This window comes from Neophocaena asiaeorientalis, unplaced genomic scaffold (assembly GCF_003031525.2).
Source record: "Neophocaena asiaeorientalis asiaeorientalis breed wild unplaced genomic scaffold, Neophocaena_asiaeorientalis_V1.1 scaffold870, whole genome shotgun sequence".
Taxonomy (NCBI): Eukaryota; Metazoa; Chordata; class Mammalia; order Artiodactyla; family Phocoenidae; genus Neophocaena; species Neophocaena asiaeorientalis.
Window position 1 is genome coordinate 205176 of NW_020175184.1, and position 21631 is coordinate 226806.

The 21631-nt window shown below is 42.2% G+C and overlaps 1 protein-coding gene across 1 annotated transcript in view; it reads right to left on the bottom strand.

The window, feature by feature from the left end:
* Positions 1-21631, bottom strand: part of SRPX (sushi repeat containing protein X-linked) — a 100183-nt gene that overhangs the window by 11461 nt on the left and 67091 nt on the right. The window contains exons 9-12 of the mRNA XM_024764572.1: positions 20383-20504; positions 19477-19656; positions 17868-18001; positions 1165-1286 (exon numbers count right to left, since the gene is read on the bottom strand). Of these exons, the coding sequence (XP_024620340.1) occupies positions 1165-1286; positions 17868-18001; positions 19477-19656; positions 20383-20504 (558 nt within the window). The remainder of the gene's footprint in view (positions 1-1164; positions 1287-17867; positions 18002-19476; positions 19657-20382; positions 20505-21631) is intronic.

Below are 21631 nucleotides of genomic sequence, written 5' to 3' on the forward strand. Positions count from 1 at the left end.
TGGTCCATTTTAAGTTGATAAGTTAAATGTAAGCTTCATGGTGACCACAAACCAGAAACCTATAATAGATACACAAAAGATAATGAGAAAGGAATCTAAGCATACCACTAAATCATCAAATCACACAGGAAGAGAATAGAGAAGAATGTAACAGAGGACCTATAAAACAGCCAAAAAACAATTAACAAGATGGCTGTAAGTATCTACCTGTCAATAATTTAAGTGGACTAAATCCTCTAATCAAAAGAAAGAGTAGCTGAATGGATAAGAAAAAAACAAACACCTATCTATATGCTGCCTACAAGGGACTGACGTCAGATGTAAAGATACACACAAAGTGAAGGAATGGAAAAATATATTCTATGCAAATGGAAACCAAAAGTAAGCTGGATCACTGTTCTTATATCAGACAAAATAGACTTTAAAACAAAGACTATGGGCTTCCCTGGTGGCGCAGTGGTTGAGAGTCCGCCTGCTGATGCAGGGGACGCGGGTTCGTGCCCCAGTCCGGGAAGATCCCACATGCCGCGGAGCGGCTGCGCCCGTGAGCCATGGCCGCTGAGCCTGCGTGTCCGGAGCCTGTGCTCCGCAACGGGAGAGGCCACAACAGTGAGAGGCCCGCATACCACACAAAAAAAAGTAAAAAAATTTTGGGTTGCTCTGAAATTACCTTTTGGCTGTTGAATTCTGCTTTTTTAATGCACCATTACTCAGAGTCTGAACACCATGATTCTGGCTTTTTAAGTGTTACCAAAAGTTGTTAAAATAGGACTATGGACAAGTGCCCTGGAAGCATGGGGGAAAAAGAGGCCAAGCCTGGAAAGGCTAAATTGGAGGCCTGCCCTCTTAAGAAGACCAAGGATTGCTTAAGTCCTTTTTGCATTCTGTCCCCTTCCCGTCCCACTCCCACCAAGGGAAAAAAAAAAAAAAAAGAGAAAGCAAAAACACCTGGAAGGGGAAGGAACCCTGGTAATTACCCACTGCATCATGTATTTGGACAAGGAGCTACATGCCAATTAATATTGTTATAATACTCCCAGAATAAAAGTAATTAAAGGTTGAAGGTTGCCTGGAATCAAGAATGAATAGAGAGAAATCAGGGAACCTGATCAGAGAAAAGCACTTTTATAGGTAATAACACTTAAGAACAGAACTTCCCCCTACCTGAGCTGCAGAGCTAGGGCTGGAGGCATAATCTTTGCTCCTATCCTGCCGATGAGGGTCGGGAACACACCTACCAGCTCCACTACGGTGATGTGTCGAAGATCCAGGCCACATTGTGCTTGCTGGAAAAAAAACAAAATAAACAAAAAAAACCCAAGCAGGGAGGTGTGAGCATGGCTAAAGAAAATTCCATGTCAAACTGCAGACCCACAGGAGCAGCATTGTTCTGTTTGGGGAAGTTTATTTGCCCACTCCAAACTGTCCTGAAGGTAGGTGAGAAATTCGAGTTCAACTAGTGGCTATAAAACCTAAATACCTTCCTAGAGGAATCATTCAGAAATGGCTTGGCAATGAGATTTTGAAAACCTAAGCAAAATGGCAACGTATGTATTTCCAGATGGGCTGAGACTTTGCATGAGCCAAATTTCCTAAAAAGTGTCCAAGACCACCCCCAGAGGATTCTAATTTGTCTTTGCAAGGACAAAAGAATATTTCCAGCGTCCCACTATCTGCCCTTGTTTTCACCCCTCACACCCGCCTTCACGAACCCCCCCGCAACATGAGCATGGTGAAGAAATAAGGATAAGCGATTCCAACCCTCATCTGATGCCCTGGATTTTTACATCTGGTGACCTGGCCTTGGCAGTTGCCACCCAGGGAAAGCCCTTGATGGCCTGGCTCTGGTGACCAGAGGGGCTGGAATTCCTGGGTCCCATGCGACTCTAACAGTTCTTGGTGGGCTACCACCCCTGGGGCATTGCACAGACAGCAGACTGAAACACACCCCCAGTTTCTGTGGAAGAGGCCTCATTTTTTGTCCTGGATCATCAACCTTAAGGGCAGGCTTCAGGCTTGGCATACATCTAGAGGCCTATAGAGAGGCCCTCGGGGAACATAGGCCAGGGATGCCATCTTTGTGTTCTCCCTCTAGAGATTTTCCCTGTTACACCCAGGCAGGGGAGGTGATACATGGTCCCACCCACTACAGACTGAGGCTCCTGGCCCTTCCAGACCAGAAAGCCTGTTTGGGAAAATTTGAGAGCTACCTGAAGTGGGCCCTCCCAGTGCCACCCAGGCAGGAGCCCAAGTTATAGCCCTAGGCACTGTGGAGTGTGGCCCGCATCTGATAGGAAGGGTTTGTGAGAACACCTGGAAGCTGTGTAACCCAGCAACTCTTAAGCTGAGAGGAGGGTGGGCAGAGCTGATGGCTGCCAGGGCAAACAAACTGGCCCCGTTCAGCCAGGGAACTTGCGGCATGAGTTGGCTTGACTCAAGGCCACCGACAAAGAGCATTAGTGGCATTTGAGGTGTTTTTCCTGCTGTGCCCAGGAAGGGGAACTGAGTCACAACCTCACTTATTACTGAATACCATACCTTCAGACCACCTGACCAAGGAACCTAACCCTAACACACGGGAAGCTGCATCGCCCATCTAACAGCCATGCTTATGGTGGCGCTTGAATAGAGTACAGCCCATGGCTTTCTCCGCCTGCAAAGGAAAACTGGTGGCCTCACCTAACCAAAATATTCAGTGCACACTCTTGCCTGATTTGAGTCCCCAGACAATGAGCCACGCAGGCCCTGGGTCCCGTCCTGCTGCTTTGCCAGGGCAGGGAAGCTAATTCATAGCCCCACCTACCGCTGGGTATAGTAGTACCCAGTACAAAGCATTTAGTAAGCCTGACCAGAATCCAGACAGTCATGAAGCCCATCCTACAGCTGCATTTGGGCAGGGAACCAAGATAGCAGTCCTATCCAGCTGCTCTCAGCCAGTGGCACGCCCCCACCGCTAACCTCAGAGCTCGAACAGATGCCTTGACCAAACTGACCCTAATAATGGGCTCCACCTGCCCAAGGATGTTACCAGCAGACATGTCCAGAAACCTAAACAGAGCTGACTGGTGAAGAACTGTCTCTGCCAAAGTAAACCTGAAAGTCTGGAAAAAGAGATCACTTATTCAAATGAACAGACGCTGGTATAAAGAATCAAGGATCATGAAAAAGCAAGTATGTATGATACCACCAAAGGTAAGTAATAAAGGGCCAATAACTGACCCTAAGGAAATGGAGAGCTATGAAGTTTCAAAGAATTCAGAACGATCATCTTCAAGAGGTTTCGTGAGCTACAAGAACAGACAACTAAATGAAATTAGAGAAGTAAACAAAATGAGTTCAACAAAGAAATATAAACCATGAAAAAAATCATAGAGCTGAAGAATAGAATAACTGAACCAAAGAATTCAGTAGAGCGCTTCGGACTTCCCTGGTGGTGCAGTGGTTGAGAATCCGCCTGCCAATGCAGGGGACACAGGTTCGAGCCCTGGTCCGGGAAGATCCCATATGCCGTGGAGCAACTAAGCCCATGAGCCACAACTACTGAGCCTGTGCTCTAGAGCCCACGAGCCACAACTACTGAAACCCGTGTGCCACAACTACTGAAGCCCGCGCACCCACAGCCCGTGCTCCCCAACAAAGAGAAGCCACCGCGATGAGAAGCCCGCGCACCACATCGAAGAGTAGCCCCCACTCGCCACAGCTAGAGAAAGTCTGTGCACAGCAACAAAGACCCAATGCAGCCTGAAATAAATTAAGAAGGAAAAAAGAGAGAGCTTCAAAAGCAGACTCAACCATGCAGAAGAATCAAATCCTGGAAAACAGGCCATTTGAAATTATCCAGTCAGAGGAACAAAAAGGAAAAATAATGAAAAAAGATGGAAGGGAGCCTAAGGGACTTATGGTACACAAAGAAAAATATTCGAATTTTTGGAATTCCAGAAGGAGAAAAGGGACAAAAAGTGTATTTAAGTCAATAATGGCTGAAAACTTCCCAAACCTGGGGAGAGAACTAGACATCCAGATTCAAAAGGCCCAAAGGATCCCAAATAGGGTGAACCCAAATAGGGCTACACCAGGACATATTATAATTAAATTTTCAAAAGTCAAAGTCAAAGAATTTTAAAAGCAACAAGAGAAAAGAGAGAAGTTACATACAAGGGAACCTCCATAAGACTATCAGTGGATTTCGTAATGGAAATTTTTCAGACTAGAGGAGAATGGTAGGACATATTCAAAATACTCGGGGTGGGGGGAGGGGGACTTCCGTGGCAGTCCAGTGGTTAAGACTTTGCCTTCCAATGCAGGGGGTGTGGGTTCGATCCCTGGTTGGGGAGCTAAGATTCTGCATACCTCACAGCCATAAAACCAAAACATAAAACAGAAGCAATATTGTAACAAATTCAGTAAAGACTTTAAAAATGGTCCACATGAAAAAAAAATCTTAAAAAAAAACATTGGGGGGAAAACTGTCAACCAAGAAATTCTACACCCAGTGAAGCGCCCCTTCAGAAATAAAGGAGGGATAAATACTTTCCCTAAATAACAAAAGCTGAGAAAATTCATCATCACTAGACATGCTTTACGAGAAACGTTATAGGAAGTTCTTGGAGTGGAAGTACAGTCAGCCCTCCATATCCACGGGTTCTGCATCCACAAATTCAACCAACCGTGGACCACGTACTATGTGTACAACTGGAGGATCCTTGGATGTGGAGCCCACAGATACAGAGGGCTGACAATGGGACATGAGCATCCACAGATTTTGGTGTCCCCAGCAAGTCTTGCAACCAGTTCCCTGCAGATACTGAGGATGATAATTATCATAAAAACATAAGGCAGTGTAAAACTCACTGCTATGGAAAATACAGTCAAACTTGGATTCTGTAATATGGTAATAGTGGTATGTAATTCACTTACAGCTCTAGTTTAAAAGTTACAAAACAAACATGGTCAATGGAGACAAGATGGCAGAGTAGGGGAACATGAGCTCACCCCTTCTTACAAAAACACCAAAATCTCAACTAACTACTGAACAACCATCAACAAAAAACATGCTGGAGGGACTTCGCTGGTGGCACAGTGGTTAAGAATCTGCCTGCCAATGCAGGGGACAGGGGTTCAAGCCCTGGTCTGGGAAGATCCCACATGCCACAGAGCAACTAAGACCGTGTGCCACAACTACTGAGCCTGTGCTCTAGAGCCCATGAGCTACAACTACTGAGCCCACATGCCGCAACTACTAAAGCCTGTGCTCCACAACGAGAAGCCACCGCAATGAGAAGCCTGCGCACCGCAGGGAAGAGTAACCCCCGCCTGCAACTAGAGAAAGCCCACACGCAGCAACGAAGACCAAACTCAGCAAAAATAAATTAAAAAAAAAAAACAAACACTGGAACCTACCCAAAAAGATACCCTACATCCAAAGACAAAGAAAAAGCCAAAAAGATGGTAGGAGGGGCACAATGAAATCCTATACCCACTGGATGGGTGAACCACAAACTGGAAAATAATTATACAACAGAAGTTCTCCCACAGGAGTGAAAGTTCTGAGTCCCACATCAGGCTCCCCAGCTGGGGGGTCTGACAATGGGAGGAGGAGCCCCCAGAGAATCTAGATTTGAAGGCCAGTGGGGTTTGATCACAGGGATTCCACAGGACTGGGGGAAACAGAAACTCCACTCTTGGAGGGCACACAAGAGGTCTCGTGCTCACCAGGACACAGGGGAAAAAGCAGTGACCTCATAAGAGACTGGGCCAGATGTACTTGCTAGTATTGCAGGGTCTCCTGCAGAGGCGGGGGCGGGAGGGGGCAGCTGTGGCTCACTGCGAGGACAAAGACACTGGTAGCAGTAGTTCTGGGATGTACTCATTGGTGTGAGCCCTCATGGAGGACGCCATTTTCTCATCAAGACCTGGCCCCACACAACAGGCTGTAGGCTCCAGTGCTGGGACACTTGAAGGCCAAACAACATTCAACGCTCCAACATTAGCATTATTGAAGTCCCAGAAGGAGAAGAGAGAGAGAAAGGACCTGAGAAAAATATTTAAAGAGATAATAGCTGGGGCTTCCCTGGTGGCACAGTGGTTGAGAATCTGCCTGCTAATGCAGGGGACACGGGTTCAAGCCCTGGTCTGGGAGGATCCCACATGCTGTGGAGCAACTAGACCCGTGAGCCACAACTACTGAGCCTGTGCGGCTGGAGCCTGTGCTCCGCAACGAGAGGCCGCGATAGTGAGGCCTGTGCACCACGATGAAGTGTGGCCCCCGCTTGCCACAACTAGAGAAAGCCCTCACACAGAAACGAAGACCCAACACAGCAAAAATAAATTAATTAATTAATAAACTCCTACCCCCAACATCTTCTTAAAAAAAAAAAAGAAAGGGGATAATAGCTGAAAACTTCCCTAACATGGGAAAGGAAACAGTCACCCAAGTCCAGGAAGTGAAGAGAGTCCCAGGCAGGATAAACCCAAGGAGGAACATGCCAAGACACACAGTAATCAAATTGACAAAAAGTAAAGACAAAGAAAGAACATTAAAAGCAACAAGGGAAGAGCAACAAATAACATACAAGGGAATCCTCATAAGGTTATCAGCTGATTTTTCAACAGAAACTCTGCAGGCCAGAAGGGAGTGGCATGATATATTTAAAGTGCTGAAAGGGAAGAACCTACAACCAAGATTACTCTACCCAGCATGGATCTCATTCAGATTTGGAGAAATCAAAAGGTTTACAAACAAGCAAAAGCTACGAGAATTCAGCACCACCAGACCAGGTTTGCAACAAATGCTAAAGGAACTTCTCTAGGCAGAAAAGAAAAGGCCACAATTAGAAACAAGAAAACTACAAATGGAAAAGCTCACTGGTAAAGGCAAGCATACAGTAAAGGTAGGAAATCATACACACAAATATATCAAAACCAGCAATTGTGAGAAGAGGAGAGCACAAATGCAGGATACTGGAAATGCATTTGAAATTAAGAGGAGCAACTTAAAACAACCTTGTTTATATATAGACTGCTGTATCAAAACTTCATGGGAACCACAAACTGAAAATCTACAGATCACAAGAGGATAGAACAAAAGAAGAGAAGAAAAAAGACCCACAAAACAAATCCAAAACAATTAAGAAAATGGCAATAAGGAACATACATATCAATAATTACCTTACACATAAAGAGATTAAATGCTCCAACCAAAAGACAGACTAGTTGAATGGATCCAAAACCAAGACCCGCATATATGCTGTCTACAAGAGACCCCCTTCAGATCTAGGGACACATACAGACTGAAAGTGAGAGGATGGAAAAAGGTATTCCATGCAAATGCAAATCAAAAGAAAGCTGGAGTAGCAATACTCATATCAGACAAAATACACTTTAAAATAAAGACTGTTACAAGAGACAAAGAAGGACACTACATAATGATCAAGGGATCAATCCAAGAAAAAGATACAAGAATTATAAATATATATGCACCCAACATAGGAGCACCTCATATATAAGGCAAATACTAACAGTCATAAAAGGAGAAATTGACAGTAACAATAATCATGGGGGACTTTAACATACCATTTTCACCAATGGACAGATCATCCAGACAGAAAATCAATAAGGTATATAGGCCTTAAATGACATATTAGACCAGATGGACTTTATTGATATTTATAGAGCATTCCATACAAAAGCAGCAGAATACATGTTCTTCTCAAGTGCACATGGAACAATCTCCAGGATTGATCACATGCTGGGCCACAAAGCAAGCCTCGGTAATTTTAAAGAAAATTGACAACGTACTGACAACAACTGACAGCAAGCATATTTTCTAACCACAATGTGAGGAAATACTATAAAAAAACAAACACATGGAGGCTAAACAATATGCTACTAAACAACCAATGGATCGCTGATCAAAGAGGAAATGAAAAAACACCTAGAGACACATGAAAGCACAATGATCCAAAACCTATAGGACTCAGCAAAAGCAGTTCTAAGAGGGAAGTTTATAGCAATACAATCTTACCTCAGGAAAGAAGAAACATCTCAAATAAACAACCTAACCTTACACCTAAAGCCACTACAGAGAAAGAAGAACAAACAAAACCCAAAGTTAGCAGAAGGAAAGAAAAAATCAGACCAGAAATAAATGAAACAGAGATGAAGAAAAGTTCAATGAAACTAAAAACTGGTTCTTTGAAAAGACAAACAAAATTGATAAGCCTTTAGCCAGACTCATCATGTAAAAAAGGGAGAGGGCCCAAATCAATACAATCAGAAATGAAAAAGAAGTTACAAGGGACCCCACAGAAATACAAAGGATCATAAGAGACTACTACAAGCAACTATATGCCAATAAAATGGACAACCTGGAAGAAACGGACAAATTTTTAGAAAGGTACAACCTCCCAAGACTGAATCAGGAAGAAACAGAAAATATGAAGAGACCAACCACAAGTAATGAAATTGTAACTGTGATTTAAAAACTCCCAACAACCAAAGTGTAGGACCAGCTGGCTTCACAGATGAATTTATCAAACATTTAGAGAAGAGTTAACACCTATCCTTCTGAAACTATTCCCAAAAAACTGCAGAAGTAGGAACACTCCCAAACTCATTCTATGAGGCCACCATCACACTGATACCAAAAATAGACAAAAATAGACAAAGATAACACACACACACACAAAATAACAGGCCAGTATCACTGATGAACATAGACACAAAAATCCTCAATAAAATACTAGCAAACCAAATCCAACAATACATTAAAAGGATCATGCACAATGATCAAGTGGGATTTATCCCAGGTATGCAAGGATTTTTCAATATCTGCAAATCAATCAGTGTGATACACCACATCAACAATTTGAAGAATTAAAAATCATAAGATCATCTCAATAGATGCAGGAAAAGCTTCTGACAAAATTCAACACCATTTATGATAAAAACTCTCCAGAAAGTGGGCATAGAGGAAACCTACCTCAACATAATAAAGGCCATATATGACAAACCTATAGCTAACATCATACTCAATGATGAAAAGCTGAAAGCATTTCCTCTAAGATCAGGAACAAGAGAAGGATGCCCACACTCTTGCCACTTTTATTCAAAATAGACTTGGAAGTCCTAGTCACAGCAATAGGAGAAGAAAAATAAAAACAATCCAAACTGGGAAAGAAGACTATCACTGTTTGCAGATGACATGATATAGAGAGAGAGAGAATCCTAAAGATTCTACCAGAAAACTACTAGAGCTCATCAATGAATTCAGTAAAGTTGCAGGATACAAAATTAATACACAGAAGTCTGTTGCATTTCTATACACTAACAATGAAATATCAGAAAGAGAAATTAAAGCAACAATCCCACTTATCATTACATCAAGAAGAATAAAATACCTAGGAATAAACCTACCTAAGGAGGCAGAAGACCTGTACTCTGGAAACTATAAGATGCTGATGGAAGAAATTAAAGATGACACATACAGTTGGAAAGATGTACCATGTACTTGGATTGGAAAAAATAATATTGTCAAAATTACTATACTAGGGCTTCCCTGGTGGCGCACTGGTTAAGAATCCACCTGCCAGTGCAGGGGACACGGATTCGAGCCCTGGTCCAGGAAGATCCCACATGCCACAGAGCAACTAACCACAACGGGTTCGAGTTGTGTGCCACCAACTACTGAAGCCCGCGTGCCTAGAGCCTGTGCTCCGCAACAAGAGAAGCCACCGCAATGAGAAGCCCGTGCACCGCAATGAAGAGTAGCCTCAGCTCACCGCAACTAGAGAAAGCCCGCGGGCAGCAATGAAAGCCCAATGCAGCCAAAAATAAAGCAATAATTCAAAAAAATGTTACTATACTAACAAAAGCAATCTACAGATTCAGTGCAATCCCTATCAAATTACCAATGGCATTTTTCACAGAATTAGAACCAAAAAAAAACTTAAAATTTGTGTGGAGACACAAAAGGCCCTGAATAGCCAAAGCAATCTTGAGAAAGAAAAATGGAGCTGGAGGAATCAGGCTCCCTAATTTCATACTATATACTACAAGGCTACAGTCATCAAAATAGTATGGTACTGGCACAAAAACAGACATATAGATAAATCGAACAGTATAGAAAGCCCAGAAATAAACCCATGCACCTATGGTCAATTAGTCTATGACAAAGGAGGCAAGAGTATACAATGGAGAAAAGATAGTCTGTTCAATAAATGGTGCTGGGAAAACTGGACAGGTACATGTAAAAAAAATGAAATTAGAACATTATCTAATACCATACACAAAAATAAAATTAAAAAGGACTAAAGACCTAAATGTAAGACCAGATACCATAAAACTCTTACAGGAAAACAGGAAGAACACTCTTTGACATAAATTGCAGCAATATTTTTTTCTATCTGTCTCCCACAGTAATAGAAATAAAAATAAACAAATGGAACCTAATTAAATTCAAAAGCTTTTGCACAGCAAAGGAAACAATAAACAAAAAGACAACCCACAGAATTGGAGAAAACATTTGCAAGCAATGCAACCTGCAAGGGATTAATCTCCAAAATTTATGAACAGTTCGTGCGGCTCAATATCAAACAAACAACCCAATCAAAAAACGGGCAGAAGACAGACCTAAATAGACATTTCCCCAAAGAAGACATACAGATGGCCAGGAAGCATATGAAAAGATGCTCAAAATCACTAACTATTAGAGAAATGCAAATCAAAACTACAATGAGATATCACCTCACACCAGTCAGAATAGCCATTATCAAAAAGTTTACAAACAATAAATGCTGGAGAGGGTGTGGAGAAAAGGGAACCCTCCTACACTGTTGGTGGGAATGTAAAATTGGTACAGCCACTATGGAGAACTTACAGTATGGAGGTTCCTTAGAAAACTAAAAGTAGGGGCTTCCCCGGTGGCACAGTGGTTAAGAATCCGCCTGTCAATGCAGAGGCAAAACCCCCCTAAAAACAGAGCTACCTACCATATGATCCTGCAATCCCACTCCTGGGCATATAACTGGAGAAAAACATGGTTCAAAAGGATACATGCACCCCAATGTTCATTGCAGCTCTGTTTACAATAGCCAAGACATGGAAGGAACCTAAATGTCCATCAACAGATGAATGGATTAAGAAGATGAGGTACATATATACAATGGAATATTACTCAGCCATTAAAAAGAAAGAAATAATGCCATTTGCACTAACATGGAGGGACCTGGAGATTATCATACTAAGTAAAGTAAGTCAGAGAAAGACATATCATATGATATTGCTAACACACGGGATCTAAAAAAAATGATACAAATGAACTTATTTACCAAACAGATATAGACTCACAGACTTAGAGAATGAACTTTTGGTTACCAGGGAGGAACAGTAGGGGGGAGGGATAGAGTAGAAGTTTGGGATTGACAGGTACACACTGATATATTTAAAGTAGATAACCAACAAGGACCTACTGTATAGCACAGGAAACTCTGCTCAATATTCTATAATAACATAAATGGGAAAAGAATTTGAAAATGAATAGAAACATGTATAACTGAATTACTTTGCTGTACACCTGAAACTAGGACAACATTTTTAATCAACTTTATTCCAATATAAAATAAAAATTTTTTAAAAGGTAACTTAGTAAAAAAAAATGGTAAAAATAACTAAAACTACAGTAATTTATTAGGTACACAATATTAAAAATTGTAACATCAATAACCTAAAATGTGAAGGGAGGAGAAGTTAAAGTATAAAGCTTAAGACTTTATTGAAGTTAAGGTGGTATTAGTTTAAAATAGTGTGTTTTAATTTTAAGATTTTTTAGAATGTAAGCCTTATGGTAACAAGTGATACATCTGAATTACAAAGAATATGATAAAGTCAAAGCATACTAGTACCTCACAACATCAAAACACAATAAAAGAAAGCAGGGTAAGAAGGAAAAATGGATCTAGAAAACAACCAGAGAACAATTAACAAAATGGCCTAAGTCCTTATTTACCAATAATTACTTTAAATGTAAACAGATTCAGTTCTCCAAACGAGAAACAGAATAGCTAAATGAATTTTTTTAAAAAAGATTCAACGATATGCTGCCTACAGGAATGACTTTAGCCTTCAAGACACACATAGGCAGAGTAAATGGATGGAAAAATATTTTAAGCAAATAACTAAAAAGTCAGGAGTAGTTAAGTCAGACAAAATAGGCTTTAATTTTTAAAACGGTAAAAGGAGACAAAGAAGGTGATTTTATAATGATAAAGGGATCAATATATCATGAAGTTATAAAGATTATAATTATTGATGTGCCCAACATTGGAAAACTGAAATATCAATACATGAAGCAAAAACTAATAGAGCTAAATAAAAGGAGAAGTAGGGCTTCCCTGGTGGCACAGTGGTTGAGAGTCCGCCTGCCGAAACAGCTATACAGTAATAGTTGGGGACATTAACACCCTACTTTCAATGATGGATAGATCATCCAGACAGAGAAATCAATAAGGTAAGAGCAAATTTGAACAACACTATAGACCAAATATAATCACAGAATATCCTATCCAACATCAGCAGAAAACACATTCTTCTCAAGTGCACACAAAACATTTTCTAGGATAGACCATAGGTCACAAAATAATTCTTAGAAAATTCAAGAAGACTGAAATCATACCAAGTATCTTCTCTGACCACATTGGTATGAAACTAGAAATCAGTAACAAGAAGAAACTGGAAATTCACAAATACATGGAAATTAAACAACATTCTCCTGAATAACATATGGATCAAAGAAATTAAAGGGGCAATAAAGTATCTTGAGACAAAAAGTGGAGAAACAACATACCAAAACTTATGGGATGCAGCAAAAGTAATTATAAGAGGGAAGTGCGCAACAATAAAAACATTAAAAAGCAAGAAATTTCCCAAATAAACAACCTAACTATGCCTTAAGGAGCTAGAAAAAGAAACTGAGCCCAAAGTTATTAGCAAGAGGAAGGAAATAATGATTAGAGAAGAAATAAATGAAATTGAGAACAGAAAAACAATAGAAAACATTAACCAAACTAAGAGTTGGTTCTTTGAAAAGATAAACAAATTTGACAATCCTTTAGCTAGACTAACCAAGGAAAAAAGAACTCAAATCAACAAAATTATACATGACAAAGAAGACATTACAACTGATACGACAGAAATACAAAGTTTATAAGAAGCTATTGTGAAGAGCTCTACACCAGTAAACTGGACAACCTAGAAGAAGTGGAAAAATTCTTAGAAACATACAAACTATCAAGAGTGAATCATGAAGGAATAGAAAGTCTAAATAGACCAGTTACTAGTAAGGTGATTAAATAAGTAATCAAAAATCTCCCAGTGAAGAAAAGCCCAGGACCAGATAGCTTCACTAGTGAATTTTGCCAAACATTTAAAGAAGAATTAACACTAATCCTCAAACTCTGCCAAAAAAATAGAAAAGGAGGAAACACTTCCAAACTCATTTTATGAGGTCAGCATTACCTTGACACCAATGTCAGAAAAGGACACTATCAGAAAAATACAGATCCATAACCCTGATTAATATAGAAGCAAAAACTCTCAAAATACTAGCAAACTGAATTCAACAGCATATTAAAAGGATAATTCAGCATGACCAAGTGGAATTATACTTAGGATGCAACGATGGCTCAACATACACAAATCAATGTGATACATCAGATTAATAGAATGAAAAGAATCATCTCAGTATATGGAGAAAAAGCATTTGACAAAATACAACTTCTGTTCATGACTAAAAAAAACTCTGGTAGAGAAAGAAGGTACCTCCCACAGTTTACGTCATACTCAGTGGTGAAAAGCCAAAAGATTCTAATGGCATTTTTACATAAGTAGGGAAAAAAAGAACAATCCTAAAGTTTGTAGAGAACCACAAAAGACCCCTAAATAACCTAGCCATCCTTAGAGAATAGAACAAAGCAGGAGGCCTCACACTTTCTAATTTCAAGCTATACTATAAAGCTATGGTAATTCAAGCAGTATGGTACTGGCCTAAAAACAACAAAAAAATCAAATGGAACAGAATTGAGAGCCAAGAAATAAACCCAAGCATACACAGTCAACTAATATTTGACAAAAGAGCCAGGAATATTCAATGGAGAAAAGACAGTCTCTTTAATAATTGGTGCTGAAAGAACTGGATATTCACATGTAAAAAAAATGAAAAAAAGCCCCTATCTTATACTACTTATAAAAAGGAACTTGAAGTGGATTAGAGACTTAAATTTAAGATCTGAAACCATGAAATTCCTAGATGGAAAAACAGGAAAACGAGCTCCTTGATATAGGTCTTGGCAATGATTTTTGGATATGACACCTTAAGCACTAGCAACAAAATGAAGAAAACAAACAAGTGGGATTACATCAAACTAAGAAGCTTCTGCACAGTAAAAGAAACTATCAACACGTGAAAAGACAACCTACAAAATGGGGGAAAAAACTGCAAACCATGTATCTGATAAGGGGTTAATATCCAAAATATCTAAAGAACTCATACAACTCAATAGCAAATAAATACATACTCTAATTTAAAAATGGGCAAAAGACCTTAATAGACATTTCTCCAAAGAAGATATACGAAAGGCCAACAGATACATGAAAAGATGCTCAATATCACTAGTCATGAGAAAAATGCAAATGAAAATCATGAGGTATCACCTCATGGCTATTAGGATGGCCATCGTCGAAAAGACACATAACAGTCAGCACTGCTGCTCTACGTGGATGGAGCTCGTGTGCTGTTGGTGGGAATGTAAATTGGTGCAGACACTACGGAGAACAGTATGGAGGATGCTCAGAAAATTAAAAATACAACTACCATATGATCCAGCAATTCCACTGCTGGGTATTTATCCAAAGAAAAACACTAACTTGAAAAGATATAAGCATCCCCATGTTCTCTGCAGCATTATTTACAATAGCCAAGCTATGCAAACAACCTCAATGTCCACTGATGGATGAATGGATGAGGAACATGTGATAGGTAGAATGGAACATTATTTAGCCACAGAAGAGTGAAATCTTGCCATCTGCAACATGGATGGACCTTGAGGGCATTATGTTAAGTGAAGTAAAAGAGGAAAAGGTAAATATCATATGATCTCTCATATGTGTAGAATCTTAAAAGAAAAAAAGAAAAACACTGAGCTCATGGATATAGAAAACAGATTGGTGTTTTCCTGAGGTGGGGGCTGGGGGTTGGGCAAAAATGGGTGAAGAGGGTCAAAAGGTACAATTTACAGTGATAAAATGAAAAAATTATGGGGACGCAATATACAGCTTGGTGACTGTAGTTAATAATACTGTACTGTATATTTGAAAGTAGCTAGGGGAGTGGATCCTGAAAGTTCTCATCATGAGAAAAAAAATTTTCGCCACTAGGTATGGTGATGGGTGTTAAATGGACTACTGTGGTGATCGTTTTGCAATATATACAAGTATTGAATCGTTATGTTGTACACCTGAAACTAATGTTATATGTCCATCATACCTCAGTGACCCACTCAACCATATGCCAGAAAATCTCATCGGGAATGCCAATGGCAGTAAGGGAACAAAAAAGTAATTTAAGATGAATACGACTAAATGGGAAAAGAAAATTTAAACTGCTGAATTATTAGAACACCAAGTTTTTATTACACTTCCACTGAAATCTCTCTGGGGTGACAGAATTGGTAGACAAGTTAGAAAAGGTAGAAATATACATTTTTATTATTCTAACTGAATCACATAAGCCAATCAAACCTTTCCTTGAAGGCTCTGCTTAAAATGCCAATGTAAATATGTTGGGGGGGGTCACATATAAACACCTTGATAGCAAATATCTCATCCAACTAGTTGATTAGTAATTTAGCGAGTACCTGAAGGAATAGGATAGACTAGGGCAGGGGTCAGCCAACATTTTCTGTAAAGGGCCAGATAGTAAAGGTTTTAGGTTTCATGGGGCTGGATGGTCTCTGTCCTAACTACTCAGCGGTGCCTTTGTGGTGCTAAAGCAGCCATAGAGAATGCACAAACGCATGAGCCTTGGCTGTGCTTCAATAAAATTTTACTTACAAAAGCCACAGTTTGCCAAACAGAGGAAAAGCAAGTTGTCTGGCTTTTTCATTTTTCCATGGAACTAAGAAGAGGTCAGGGGACTTCCCTGGTGGCAGAGTGGTTGGGAATCCGCCTGCCAGTGCAGGGGACACAGGTTAGATCCCTGGGCCAGGAAGATCCCACATGCCGCAGAGCAACTAAGCCTGTGCACCACAACTAGTAAGCCTGCGCTCTAGAGCCCTCGAGCCACAACTGCTGAAGCCCGTGTGCCCTAGAGCCCACGCACCACAACTACTGAGCCCACGCACTGCAACTACTGAAGCCCACATGCTCTAGGGCCCGTGTGCCGCAACTACTGAGCCTGCATGCTGCAACTACTGAAGCCTGCGTGCCTAAAGCCTGTGTTCCACAAGAAGAGAAGCTACCACAATGAGAAGCCCGCGCACTGCAACAAAGAGTAGCCCCTGCTCACCACAACTAGAGAAAAGCCCGCATGCAGCAATGAATTTCCAATGCAGCCAAAAGAAAAAAAAAGAGAGGGAAAGAAAAGGTCAGGAAACGTATGGTTGTGAAATAGAGCCCGCAAGGCCAATTTCCCACACAACGGAGTGGTGCGGGCTTGTGCTAACCAAAGAGCAACTCCCTAGCTGGGACGAGGCGACACAAGGTGGAGGTCAGGTGGCAGGGATTGGGGCTAAAGACGAGATGAATTGGGTTCCTATCAAAGGAGCCCAAAATGTTTTATATGGCTCTTCAGAGTTCATGGGAAGTCCAAGTACATGGGGAGAATAAACAAAGTTTTATCATTATTCATTGTCTTAATGCTGAAATGAGAAGTTAAATTGTAGCCTTTGATTAAACCAAGATTGTTCTAAAAACCTAGTTCTATTCACTGTAATACATGAATGAAACATTCCTCCCAAAATGTGCAGCACCGTGTCCATGACCCAGCATAACATCCTATCTCTTTAGCATTCAATCAGACTGGCCACTCTTATTGACAACACGCTTCAGGACAGAAATCAAACAAGTTCTAATTCAATCCTTTCAGTTTCTAGCTTGTTTGGTTTTTTTCCCCAAAAGACACTGGTTGCCTCATTCTGTAGCTACAAAACTTACACAGCTAAAAAGGGCACATTCCCTAGCAAAGCGCCCCCCATCAAACTTTGAAGTTCTTAGGAATCACCTGAAGGTCTTGTTAAAATGTAGTTTCTGATCCAGCAGGTCTGGGATGGGGATCGAGAATTTGCATTTCTAACAAGCTCCCAGGTCATACTGACGCTGCTGGTCTACAGAGCACACACACTTGGAGAACCGCTTCTCTAAAGGATGGTTATCCCTCTCTGAGGAGCTCTGTGAGAGCTGGGGAAGCTCCCTGCAGCAGGATGTGGGGCCTGAGGGCTCCTAGACCCCTCTCATCCCTTGAGCCAGCCTTTAGGGCCAACAACTGCTTGATCGCCTCCCTCGCAGGCATATCCTGGACGGGTTCAGCAAAGACAATTTGTTCTTTGGCTGAACCTGGACAGCATGTCAATTAGGCTTATTAGTGAAGACGACCAAACCTCATTAGTTGGAAAACGATTGGGTTAGCTCTGGGGAGTCAATGTTAATTAGGTTATGCCCCAGAGCCAGAAATGAATGGGGGGAGTTCTGAAGTGCGGTTCCTGAAGCTCACGGGAAATGGATTAGGCACTGAATCTGGCCTTTGCTTTTAATGAAATGACTGGGCCCCTCCTGTTCAGAGGTCTCCCTCCCGCCTTGGCCCTGCTGCAAGGACTCACCTGCAGCATCCCCAGCTGCAGCCGGTAGAGGAGGTTTCGGGCTGTGGGCGTGGACACAATGAGCAGTCTTCTTTTCTCATAAAACTGATCCAGAAGCGCAGCGGCTGTTCTGACGCCGACATTGACGTTCATAGCTGTAATCAGAAATGGCCAGACAGGTCAGAAACTCTCTACTGGTTCTGGCTCAACACAGCCTGTGATGAGACACAGAACCACATGTGTAAGAAGTAAACCCTGAGATAAAGATTCAACTAGAAATATTAGTTTATTCGGGAGGTGGTCCCAAGGAGCACTGGGTTGGGGAGGGGGGAAGTGTGTTAGTTTCCTCTCGCTGCTATCACTCGCCACCACAAACCCCGTGGCTTAACAAACACACATTCACTTACAATCCTGGCGGTCCGAAGTCTGGGACAGGTTTCACTGGGGTAAAGGCAAGGTTGTTGGCTCGTAGCCTCTCCCCCACCTTCAAAGCCAGCAGCACAGCATCTTCCAGCCTCTCTCCTCTCTGACCTCTGCTTCCCTCATCGTTTTCTCTGACTCTGAGAGCACGTCTGCCTCCCTCTTATAAGGACGCTTGTGATTCCATTGAGCCCACCTGGATAATCCACGCTCTTCTCCCCATCTCAAAATCCTTAACTTAATTACACCTTCAAAGTGCCTTCTGCTACCTAACGTAATATATTCACAGGTTCTGGGGATGAGGATGTGGGTATTTTTGCTAGGCCTGGGGGGTGGGCATTCCTCTCCTGCCTCAGGAAATGAGATGGGGAAGGAAAGAGGGATGTTCTTTGTACTTTGATGTATGAAATTGAAGAGCCTCAGGCATTTAGCTGAAGACTTATGTGTCTGTGTCTCTCTGTCTCTGTCTCTCAGCTAACTCTGAATGGCTGGGATTAAAGGGAAAGCATAAAGATGAGAAAGTACCAGGAAACGAGAAAACAGTGAAGTATAGAAATAAAAGACATGTCTGGAATTTTCTGGCCAGCCCAAATTTCACACTATAATCACTACCTAGCCCAATTTGTGTTCCTCAGCTGTGTTTCTCAGCTGACAGGTATTGAGAGTTTACCCTGTGCCAGGCCCCGCTCAATTCCACTGTTGAATAGATGACCTCATTTAATACTTACAACCACTCCAGGAGTGGGCAAAGTATTATCCTCCTCATTTGACATTAGAGGAAAGATTCCAAATGCCCAAGGTCTGCGGGACTTTCCAGCCAGTGCTGCAAAGCAGGCATTCTATCATCTGTGTGCAGCAGTGTGCTGGCTTTGTAAAAAGATCCTTACATTTGTAGAAGGGAGGAACAAGGGTATAGACTGTGCTGATTCATAATGCCGCTGATTCATAATGGGCTCTGGGCTCCCACCTCCAGCTTCCTCCTTACAGGACATGAGAGAGAAATCAGAAGATAGGCAGAGGCACAGGAAGAGGGCAGGTGAGGTGGGCTGCCCGGGGATTCGAGGACTGTTTTCACCCATCCGATGAAGAGGGCTGGCACCGAACCTTTCACGGTATACAGAACGAAGCCCTCCCTCCTCCCTGTACTGGAAATCTGGGCCAAAGGGTCTTCAGGGTCTGCTGCTGGCTGGAGAGAGGGCTGCCCTCGTACCTGCACAGGTGGGCTCTGTGCCAGACCAGGCCAGGTTGGACTGACACACTCGGGCAGGGCTCCCCTGGAGCTCGTAGCCTCCGATGCAGGAGAATTCACAGGTGGCCCCGTAATTATCGCCGTCGCTGGAGCACTTCATGTAGCCATTCTCTGGGGCGTTGAGTTTGCCGCAGCGTCTGACTGTGTGGGACACAAGCCCAGAGGGGGCTCAGTGCTGAGCTCCCCGCCACAAAGTAACCAGGGAAGGGGAGGGTTCAGAAGCACCAGAAAACGAGTGAGGGGGCAGGCATGGGGGCAGGCATAGCTCTCTGGCCAGTGGGTGGGCCTTGGGATGGTCATTGTTCATACTAACAAGACCACTGAGATGCACTGATTTAGCCCTCTGTGTTCTAGATGAGGAGGTTGAACTCAGAAGAATAAGGAGGAAGGATGGTTAGTTAAGTAAATGCCCACTGAGGCATAAAATAAACCTTTTTTTTCAGGTAGACCAAGAGTTCTAGAGCACCAAGAACATGGTCTCCTGGTGACCCCAGCTGGGGCGGGGGGTTCTCCTAACCTCCTTCATATCAGTAGAAGGACTTACAGGCTTTAGCTGGTCACCGAAGCCCAGGGGTGGAAAAGTTATTGAATAATACTCTTCTGGGACAGCCAGCTGTGGGCTTACATGAGACAAACTTACTGCTCTCTCGGACTCCTTCAATCTGCCAGCACTGGACCTCATCCGGATCGGAATTGTGAAATTCAGGCATTAAGATGGCACCCTTCCCCTAGCCTCGTGATCAGAGGCTAATCCAGACCTGGCAAGTCTCCCTCTGGCAGTGGCCACTCACAGAGGGTTCTTGCTTAAGGCTCTGTTTCCCTTTGTTCTTATAAAGAGAGAAAAAAGCCAAGAACCAGTCATCTTACCTCTTACTTTAACTCGAAATTTGCAAATGCCCTTGTTCTCAGCTCTGTCATACACTGTGTATTGGATCTTGTGGTCTCCTTCTGGAAAATGTGAGCCTGGGGGTAGGCCTTTTAGAATAACACTTAAAGGGGGAAAAAAAATCAGAAACACCAAAGATGATCATTGTAGGCCTAACAACAACTGGGCCATGATGGGCGTAATGATCAAAGAGGGGCATCACGGGCATTTGTTGAGTACCCATTCTGCCCAAGATACAGAGACTCCAAGGGACAGCCATTGGACCAGTTTTACTACTTGAATTCTCAAAGAATAGAATTTCCTGAGCTTTACTCTGTTTTGGAAGAGCGGTTTGAGACCAGAAAAATGGAAGTCCCCAATTCCTGGGAAGTTCAGATTTATTTTTCTCGTTGGAATGTAGAACAGAGGATGGGGGATGCTCAGAACCCAGGGCCCAACTCTTCCTTCCTTTGTTCCAAGGGGGACCTGCATTGCCTCCCTGTTGGGAGAATGAAGGAATTTTCTGTGAGGAAAATCATTTGAGAGGGAAGTCCGAGCACTCATTGGCAATTTGGGCCTGCAGGGGGCGCTAGAACTTTCTCTGCTTTTTCTATCTGGGTGGAGACCTTTCCTGAGCAAAAGGCAAGTTCACTGTGATTCCTTGGTGATCCTAATAATAATAATATTGTTCTTTGCACGTACATAAACCTTATACATGTCAGGCATGGTTCTAGGCATTTTACATATATTAGGTTATTTAATCCTCACAACAACCCCATGAGGTAGGCATCATTATCCCCATTTCACAGGTGAGGAAATTGAGGCACCAAAAGATCAAGGAACTTGCCCAAGGTCACACAGCATGGGTGACTCCTGCATCTTTCTTCTTGGTTGTCTGATAAGAGCAGCAGTAGGTACAACATGATCAAATGCCAGGGTTTGTTTGGTTTTCAATAGATAATTTCCCTTCTCTCTATACTTCTTAGAAATAATGAGAATATTGGCTAATAACAGGCATGTGAAATTATCACTGTCACCATTGAGGAGAACCTTCCACATAGGTGGACAAGGTAGCTGTTTACTTGTAAAAGGGTGAAGTGAGGGGTGTTAGGAAAGTGCCAGAAATCCCACCATTAGAGACGTGTCACTTTGAACCTTAGATGCTTTAAGGTCCTCAAGAAGCACAATTTAAAAGCAGATAAACCTGAAAGGAATCAGACTTCCAACGTGAGTGGCTGCTCACCTCTTGGA